At 42.4% G+C, this 9,649-nt stretch overlaps 2 protein-coding genes across 4 annotated transcripts in view; one reads left to right on the top strand and one right to left on the bottom strand.

Moving 5' to 3' along the window:
- Positions 1-1,776: 1,776 nt before the first annotated feature.
- On the bottom strand, positions 1,777-5,980 carry cltrn (collectrin, amino acid transport regulator). Its single transcript, XM_018749926.1, has 6 exons — positions 5,905-5,980; positions 5,028-5,086; positions 4,439-4,521; positions 3,120-3,236; positions 2,104-2,298; positions 1,777-2,021 (listed from the first exon to the last, which is right to left on the bottom strand). The coding sequence occupies exons 1-6, from the start codon at positions 5,978-5,980 to the stop codon at positions 1,877-1,879; spliced, it is 675 nt and encodes a 224-aa protein (XP_018605442.1). The 3' UTR covers positions 1,777-1,876.
- A 3,148-nt stretch (positions 5,981-9,128) lies between these two features.
- The window catches only part of reps2 (RALBP1 associated Eps domain containing 2), a 36,049-nt gene continuing 35,528 nt past the window's right edge, over positions 9,129-9,649 (top strand). For all 3 annotated transcript variants that reach the window (XM_018749885.2, XM_018749884.2, XM_018749886.2), the window contains exon 1: positions 9,129-9,493. In XM_018749885.2, coding sequence (XP_018605401.2) covers positions 9,314-9,493 — 180 coding nt within the window. In that variant the 5' untranslated portion in view covers positions 9,129-9,313. The remainder of the gene's footprint in view (positions 9,494-9,649) is intronic.

Here is a 9,649-nt window from a genome sequence, read left to right as displayed (position 1 = left end):
AAAACACAGTTGAAACATCTAAGAGATGGTTAATACTTAACCAGAGCCCAGAGGCACTGAACCATTGGCACTATCAAATCAATTATTTCTTAAAGAGTCAGCATTGTTCTCACACCTTCCCCTCTGAAGGAAATTGTTTCACAGTTTTACTTCATTGCCTGGTCACAGTGTGTCTTAATTTGATGACCACCAGTAAAAATGTTAAATGTTCTTCATATTTAAGTCTTGACAATTGGTTGTACACAACATATATGGTACAGCTGGTAGCACAGTGGTTAGAGCTACTTACTTGGGCCCTGAAGGTCACAGGTTTGATTTCCCCCTCCAGCTGTAGTACCCTTGAGCAATGTTCTTACACTAAATTACTCCAGTAAAATTACGCAGCTGTACAAATGGAAAAATAATTGTTGTAGCTTAACAGTGTAAGTTGTGTTGGAGAAAAGTGTCAGATAAATGTAAATACTCTCCATCCCAGTCATCTACTGTAGATACTTGAACTTTCAATGACTATCAGGGCTCATGTCATGTGTTTCTGTTGCATTCTGCAATGCTGTGGACTCTTTGGATTGTGTATACTTCACATTTACATTTAAATGCTTTTTATTTTGTTGACATTGCTATCCAAAGTGATCAAAAAGTCATAAGCACATCATCATGCTCGCCAGCAAAGACTCAGGAAGTGTGCTGTCTAGGTATTACACAGTAAAGTTATTTTTTAGAGTTTAAATACACTATGCAGCAAGACTGGGAACAAGTGTAACACAATGTATGTACTAACTATTGTTACTTATCTCAGGTATGTTCAGAGCCAAAAAGGTTCAGCATGGGCCTCCCTGAGAGCAGTGTTGACTCTTGCAGTGTGGAAACTTCCGCGTCATACAAAAGCAATTCATTTGTCAGCAAAATGTACAACAGAGTAAAATGAAGCAAAGTAATTAGAGTGGTGTTTCATCAGTTTGGGCCTCTTTGCTAAAATGTGCAACAAACCTGTTGTTTTCTGTCGGCGAGTAGTTCTGCTGTCTCATAGCACCTGGGTGGTGTGAGAGGACGTGGGTTCGATCCCCACTCAGTCTGTGTGGAGTTTGCATGTTGTCTGCATGGGTTTCCTCTGGGTGCTCTGGTTCCCTCCCACAGTCCAAAGACATGCTGTTTAGGTTCCCCCATAGTGTGTGAACGACAGAGAGAGTGTGTTCCACTGATGTATGGATGAGTGACCCAGTGTAAGTAGTGTATCTAGCAGTGTAAGTCACTGCGGTGAATAAGGGGTGTGGCCTGATAACACTACATCGAGTTCACTGGAAGTTGCTTTTGATAAAAGCGTCTGCTGAATAAATAAATGTAAATGTTTTGTTTAACTATTTTGAATTCATTTATTTTCCACATACCTATATCTGTTATCGCTGTAGTGCTGTGATGATTGTCATTAAATTCTCTTGAATGGAGAGCATAAAGCATGAATAGACACATTGCATACACTTCCAGCTCAAAATCCAAACAACTTTTTACTGCTTACAGTTTAAACATGGCTTTCTATTGGAATACAAATAAAAACCCGCAAATGTACTTTTTAAAATAACACATTCATTGACAATTAAAATTTATATGTACCATTTCCACAGCTGAAACAAGACGTGTACCTTGGACAGATTTATAGCAAGGAAAATGTTAAGTGAAAATATAACACGTTAAATATAAGTTGCAGAAAGGTGCAGTGCAAGCTCTTCTGCGCTCAAAGCATGAGCCTGTCCCGCTCCTTTGTGGGGACACATTCTGACAAGCAAGCGCCCGAATTGCCTTGGCAGTGTGTGTTTTCTGCGCCCGAGTGTTTTACAAGTCCCCCAGGGAGTGGCAGCGCACGGTCTTCGCAACGAGGCCGCTACAGCTTGGTGAAAGGGATGTCTCCTACGAATCCACGGTTGACACCATCAGCTCCTTCCTCAACAGGATGAGAAACCCCGTTGCCTTTGTCACATGCTTCTTCTTCACAATCCTCCTCCTCTCCCTCAGTCACACCTTTCTTTCTAGGGGATGCAAGGACACGAAGTGACACAACAGAAATGAATGTTTTACATTTTTTCCTTGCACCGTAGCTCATCGCCTTACCTTCTCTTTTGTATGAAGCTGGATATGAGGAGGGCAATAATTCCGACGCCCACCACACCGATGACCACGCCGAAGACAATGAGCCAAGGGGGGGTGCCGGACTCGGCAGGGACCGCCAGCGTTGGGGGGATGTTTAGGAACTCCAGAGTCTCGTCTGTCAGCAAAAAGGCATTGTTGATACGATTCCTTGATATTCTGGGAAACGAAGAAGAAGAACAATACTTTGAACATCAGAATGAGAATCAGAATGAGTTTTACTGGCCAAGTGTGCTGACGCACACAAGGAGTTTGCTGTGATTTAAGATGCTTCCAGTAATTACAGACAACAAACAGCTGACACAGAATTACAGAATAAATAAATAACATATTTACAGAGTATACAAACATGAGTATAAATAAGCAATTGAATAAATTCTTAATTTCTTTAATTTTTTAATAATTAATACTTAAATAAATATTTCAAAAAGTGATTGGATAATGTTGCACTGACAAAAATTTTGAGGCAGCAGATGGTTTCCTTTATGCACCAGTTACCCATTGTTCCATAGGATTTCGTGTCCTATCATATTCTTAGAACTATTCCTGCAATGTAGTAGTATGTGATATGCAGCTGTTATGACATGCAGAGCTATATAAAGTTGTTCAACAATGTTCTACGATTATAGTTTTGAAAAATGCTTTATCGCGCCATCTCTTCATAAACCCACGATGAACAGCCGGTGAATAATAAACTCAGGCAATGAAATGGAATTTTGCAAATCTGGTTTATGTATTTTGTTCTAAAGGTTAATCTTTTCACGATTTAACTTCCTTGGAGAGTGTTAAGATTTTTTCATTCGCTGCATGCAAGTCCTGCACTTGGTTTTGAGTTTTTCTTCTTATCGTGACATTTAAACGAATAATAAACTCATTAACAATAACACATTACAATTTTGCATATTGCTTCTGCCTTGTGTGTTTGCACAGCAATTTATAAAACTGTTTTAGTTCACACTCTTTATTTCTGTTTAATTTACCTCACTGCGCGCTCCACATCTTTCCCAGAAATCAGCTCGGAAGTGTTTTCTGGGTCTGTCACCACAAACCAGAAAGATACCCGCTGCGTCTCATTACACACCAGTACATCAGAGACTCTGAAAGAGAAAATGTGCATTATTGCATTAAGCAGTGCACCGGGAAACAGGCTCTGGATCAGGCTGCTGCTGTTCACTGCCTCTTTTGAAACACAATAATGTAATTTCAATTCAGGTAATGGGTCAGTATGGGCAAGAATAAGTTTGTTTCAGCCCAGCTTGCTTGTTTTCAACCCATTATCACTATGTGTTTTAGCTTTATGTTCTAGGTCATTTCTCTGAGCTATTTTTACACAGCCATTCAAGGTGGGGTTGTAAAAATCATTATAGTATTTTATTTTTTACGGTCAAGTGCATTAGTTAAGAACATAACCCATCGCTCAGGCTCGTCTCTATAAGCAAATTAATTGGGATGGATTGTAATTCTGGGTGTGTTTTCACTCAACAAGGATTACTTTAAAAAGAAAGTAAAATAAGTTTTTTTTTACTCAAAGTGCTTTACACTTTTTGTTATGCTCGACTCTATGTTTATGTATTGCGCAATGCTTGTCGAAAATTTCCTGTTGCATTACGCTTAATTTGTGAAATAATACTGGTGAACAGGTTTTTTGTCTCATGAAAAAAATGCCTGTTTTCTATGTATTTTTGCACGTAGAACTCAAATATGTTTTCAGAATTTCTCTATCACCCATAGTTTTTATGTACCAGTATATTTACATATCATACTGTATAGTATTTTGGTACCGTTACTAAATGGGGCATTTGATACAAAAATGCACTTTTTGGACTCACTCTTGGACTATTTCCCAGACAATCTTGGGGCAGTCGGTGATGAGCATGGTGAAAGATTTCACCGAGACATTTTGGATATGGAAAAACGATACCAAGGCAAATGGAGTCCCAATATGTTGGCAGACTATTGCTGGACACTGAAGGGGGATGTTCCCGAGGCCAAATACAGCCGAAAAGCATACGCTCGTACGTTTTACAAGTAAGTTTGTACATATTTTAGGTCTAATAACAGCCTTATTTATGAATAAGTAATATGCATTTTTTCAAAACTTAATTGCTTTGTAACTTTTAAACCCTGCCTGATAGGGAAATTCTGGAAAAAGATCTGAATTCAGTGTAAAAAGTACTATAAGGCACACATATTTTAGTTCATAGGACAAAAAAAGTTGGAATTTTGTTGACCAGTGTTGTAGTTCAAGACTCGATAGGAACAGTTGTGGCTGAGGTGCAATGATCTGTAGCACACTTACTCGTATGGTTTTTGGTTGTATTTCCGCATGGCAAAGGCAAGCGTGGCCCTGAAGAGGAACATCTCGCTCTCGTCCCATTTGTACTGCAGTGCGAACCCACACATTTCAGTCAGAGCAAACACCACCTGATTGTACCATGCCACACACTGAGACCACCCAACACATTACACCAAAGCACTTCAGACATATGCAAGCCACATCACTCACTTCCACACCAATAAGAATTAAGCATAATAAAAATCACATTCTAAAAATTGCCTTCAATTTACAGTACATGAATGATTGTAAAATGTAAAAATACTGTACTCCCTATTGCCACCGCAACCCTAGAAGGACAAGCGGTCTGGAAAATGGATGATGGATGGATGGAATGTAAAAATCAAAATGTAATTACATTAAATACATGTAAAATCAAATGTAAAATGAAATTACATTTACTGATTGTCAGGAGGCTTGAGGAATAAGTGAATCACTTTTTTCATGTTAACTAAAAAACCACAATGCAATCCCACTTCACCGGTAAAACTGAAGACTGCGGTAACTCGATATTGAGTACCATGTTTGAGTGTGTGGAACCTCTAATGCTTACCGCATCATCTCCCAAAGCTGTTTTGATGCTGAGTCGCACTTTATAGCCATCAGCAGTATCTAGAAGATGAGAAAAAAACATCTGGAATGGTCCCTCATTCTTTTACTTCTAGAAGAAGCACAATGTAGAGTGGCTAAAAAGATATATGCCTGTTTGTGAAAATAAAATGAAAGCGTACTGTACTCATGCACATGTCTGCTACAGATGGGAAGAAAAAGAAGGAGTTTTTAATACTTATTGTGCAGATGGCTTGATTTGGGCCTCACCACACTTATTTACTTAGCAGACGCTTTTCTCCAAAGCAACTTCGAATGAACTCTACGTAGTATTATCAGCCCACACACTTCATTCACCAAGGTCATTTACACTGCTAGATACACTACTTACACTGGGTCACTCATCCATACATCAGTGGAACACACTCTCTCTGCATCACTCACACACTATGGGTGAACCTGATCAGCATGTCTTTGGACTGTGGGAGGAAACCCACACAGACAGAGAGAACATACAAATTCCACACAAACTGAGTATCAAACCCACATCCTCTCGCACCACCCAGGTGCTACGAGACAGCAGCCCTACTTGATGTGCCACCATGCTGTCGAACTGTAACTGGCAATCAAGTCTCTGATGCATCAGCTGTATTTCAGCCCATTTTGAACCACACTTCAATCTGCCAGGCTCAGATTCTCAGATTTCATGCCTATTCATATTCATTTAAAGAGATCTAGGCCGGCATAAAACTTCAGCTTCACATCACCAGCAAAGTGCAGTTGCATTATTTAAGATGTAAGTGTAAAACATAACCTTTGCATAGGGACAAAACTGTTTTGATTATATTTATACATTCAATAATGTGACAAGGTCCCCTTACCTGGGCACAAGGTGTGTACCAGGGTAGGTCCCAGTACAGCTGTGAAGCAGACTGCAAAGTGCAGCCTAGGGAACATTCTCAAGCAACGGGAGGAAGCCTTTCAGCTGGATGGGGAATTAAACTGCGACGAGATCCAGCCCAAGGGGGAGGTGACAAGGGTTTAATCATTAAGCCCTTCTACATCTCGCCCCACTTGCTGCCAAAACATATATCTAAAAGTGACTCGACAGCAATAAGCTGCATATTTATTTAAATGCATGTTTGGTGATATGTGCAGCGGTTCGATACACCCACGTGAGAAGAGCAAACAGTGTTACGGCAAAGAACAGAGATATGATTCCGCACGGCTGGCAGAAACACCACGGTTCTTACAGGGTGATAAAGGCACTGTTCAGGTGAACCTGTTTACCATGCTGTTGGGCTACCTCACCCACCCCAGTGATCCCCACCTTTAAAAGGCCCAGCTTGAGTCACTTAGGTACCAAGGCAAACCATGGACAAGCAAGACGACGGGGATCAATACAAATGTTGGACCAAAAATCATAAATCATAAATTAGAAAAAGTAGTTTCCTGTCATATATCTACCTAAATAAAGACTAATTATATAACCATCATAGATTTTAGGCCCTTCCCTCCTACCAGTTTCTCCAGGATATTATCTTTCAGTGTCAATATTCAACTAAACACAAAGAACTCCTTCTGTACCACAATACCGGTGTAAGGATAACACTTCATTTGTCACACCACAACCAACACTGCATGGCACGAAAGTTAGTAAAAATTATTATTAACCTGCTGAACTTGCCTAAATCGTTTTAACACAAGGTTAATTTGTTACTGGTGAATGGTGTATATTAACTCTGTTGTCGCTGACAGAGGGGGTTCATTTACTGATTTTCAGGCTTATTTGGATTTATTAGAGATTACATGGAATTTTTTCTAATAATTTTTTCTTTCAATATATGCAATGTGGGGGGCGCGGTGGCGCAGTGGGTTGGACCGGGTTCTGCTCTCCAGTGGGTCTGGGGTTCGAGTCCCGCTTGGCACGCCTTGCGATGGACTGGCGTCCCGTCCTGGGTGTGTCCCCTACGCCCTGTGTTGCCGGGTAGGCTCCGGTTCCCCGTATGGGACAAGCGGTTCCGAAAGTGTGTGTGTGTGTGTGTGATATATAATGCTGTGCTATGCTAAGACCTTTAAAAGGAGGGATGGGACGACTGTAACATTTTTCAGCTGTGTCGGATCAAATGTTATATTCAAATTAGTTTATGTATTTATAGTATGTTGTTATGACTACCAGGTCAGTACAGTATGAAATGAGTAAAGGATGGCTCTCCCCGTTCCCATGAACCACCTATCTGAACAAGGTTAAGGTGATCTGGAGCCGATTGCATGAAGGACAGGATGGGGTACACACGCAGACATACACAACACCTAAACCACGTGTGTTTTGACTGTCACATTAAACCCACACAAACATGTTGAACCTGCAGTATTCACATACAGGGCAGGGGTTGAGTTCCAACCTAACAACTGTAAGAGCTGCCAGGCACCACCATACCACAATGTGTAAAGCAAAGGAAATGACTCAGGGGGTGACAAGTTTTATAGTGACACAGATGGCTGCGATAAAATTGCACACGGAAGAGGTGAAACTACTTGCCAGCTCTCAAATGGCTAGAACACATTACAAGCGGCAGACAACACCCAGAGGTTATTGGTTCTTAGGGACAGAGAATGACATTAACCTGTGTTGTCCATGTGCAATCGTCTCTCAGAAATATAAAATAACAACGCTTTCTCATACAACAACAACCCAGATGCAGATATGAGGAGAACAAGGGAACTGTTAAGAAAGACATTACACTGCATGGGGTTAATTCACTCCTTAAATCAGGGAGTTGCATTTTAAAGTTGTTACTTGGCAAACAAATGTATCGTCCTTGACTGTGCAATAATATTGGAATCATGGCGTTTGTGATGGGGCTTTAAAGACATCAGTTCACTTGAAACACATCTCTTTGGACTGGAGGAGGAAACCAGAGCACCCAGGGGAAACTCACACAGACACAGCATGCAAACTCCCCGCAGACTGAGCTGGAGTCCGACCTATCCCCAAACAGCCCAGGCGCTGTGAGGCTGTAGCGTTACCCCTGCACCACCGTGACACCCACAGTTCTACTATCACTGCTTTTACATCTATTCATTCGGCTGATGCTTTTCTCCTAAGCAACACACAATGTTCAGCTGCTTACAAATATTTACTGATTTATATAGATGGGTAATTTTACTGGAGCAATTTTTACAGTAAGTGCCTTGCTACTACAGCTGGAGATTGGGAATCAAACCTGTGAAAGGAAAGCAGCTCTAACCACTATGCTAACAGCTGGCCTGCTCCAATAATGTCTCTTTTAATAACAACAAAATAATAATAATAGTTGTTATTATTATAGTAATAATAATCGAGAAAAAAATACATCACAGTGCATTACATCAGAGATGCTTTTCTACATTAGTTGCCTGCCCTGGGTCATGATGACATTTTGAGCATCAAAAATGCTGAAAATGGCATTTGGTTTGCCAATCGCCCTCATTACCACAAGGTGGCAGCAAACTCACGATTTCGCTCACACAGCTGGACAAGTTGTAAAGAACAGCCCTATTCAAGTAGCAGAGAGTTTGATATTATATCATTGAAGAAATGTTCTAATTGTTAACTTTTTTCTCTTTTTTTTTTTTTACTATTTCCATACATGTTAAGACAAAATAAATGTATAGCAATATTATCACACACTGGTGTCTGTGTTACTGATCACCACGCAGGGATTGGAAGTGCCGTCGAGTCCTGCTGAGCAACCAGTCACGTGGCTTCCAAGACTACAGCGCTTCCCCTGAACTGATGCGGTACAACGCGCTGCTGTTTAAGTGGATAAATCCCTGTGAAACTGTCAGCTGCCCTGAACAAAGGCATCAGCTAAATGATCCACTAGAATGCTTACTGGGTTTAGTCTCTCAACAGCTAAACATGTTGTCACGAAGTAAAGTCACTTTCTCCCTCGGCCACGCTTCCTTCGCCTGCGTACGAGCTCTTTAACCACTGAGAACAGCCTCGTTTGTCGGGAGACGCGAGGACACATTGGCAGAGCGCGGTCTGACGTAGAGGCCCTTGTCTTGTACAGTGGCGACACCTTGCGGCCGACGGCGGTACTGATTCGCGCTGCGCCCGAGCGCGGACGGAACGCTGCGGGACTGCGGAGAGCGGGCTGTGCCGGATCCCCCGGATCCCCCGGCTCCCTCCTCTTCCCCGGCTTGGCCGGATCGCCGCGCTCCGCCGCGCTCCGCCGCTCTTCGCTTCATGCAGTCGATGCGCGAACCCGAGCGCTGTGTTCCGTGCATGTGGGCGAGCCGGGGATGGATCGGGCAGCGGGCGCGGCCCCGGGAGGCACTTTCATGTGCATGAGTGAGAAGGAGCAGAGGCGCTACTCGGGGTTGTACACTTTGTGTCAGGCTGACAGCTCGGGGAAACTGGCGCCCGGCAAAGTGGGGGAGCTTTTCAGAGCCTCGCAGCTACCTGCCGACACCCTGCACCAGGTGAGTGTGCTCAGTGATGAGTGATGAGTGATGAGTGATGAGTCCTGCCTGCATGCGGCTCCTTCCAGCCCGTCAAACACGGCCGTCTCCACGGTGACGGCATCCCGACCCCCCACGAAGTGGCACCAGGTGCCACCTTTTCCAGGGGCCTTCTGT

The sequence above is a fragment of the Scleropages formosus genome, chromosome 1 (genome assembly GCF_900964775.1).
Source record: "Scleropages formosus chromosome 1, fSclFor1.1, whole genome shotgun sequence".
NCBI classification, from domain to species: domain Eukaryota; kingdom Metazoa; phylum Chordata; class Actinopteri; order Osteoglossiformes; family Osteoglossidae; genus Scleropages; species Scleropages formosus.
This window is presented reverse-complemented; position numbering and strand designations above follow the sequence as displayed.

What these genes read in the sequence shown, in the direction of transcription:
- cltrn (XM_018749926.1), bottom strand. Translation starts at nt 5,980, where the DNA reads ATGTTCCCTAGGCTGCACTTTGCAGTCTGCTTCACAGCTGTACTGGGA. An exon ending in TACAACCAAAAACCATACGA is followed by an intron (nt 3,237 to 4,438) that starts GTAAGTGTGCTA and finishes TTTCTCTTTCAG; the next exon opens with AGTCTCTGATGTACTGGTGT. An exon ending in GATGTGGAGCGCGCAGTGAG is followed by an intron (nt 2,299 to 3,119) that starts GTAAATTAAACA and finishes TTCGTTTCCCAG; the next exon opens with AATATCAAGGAATCGTATCA.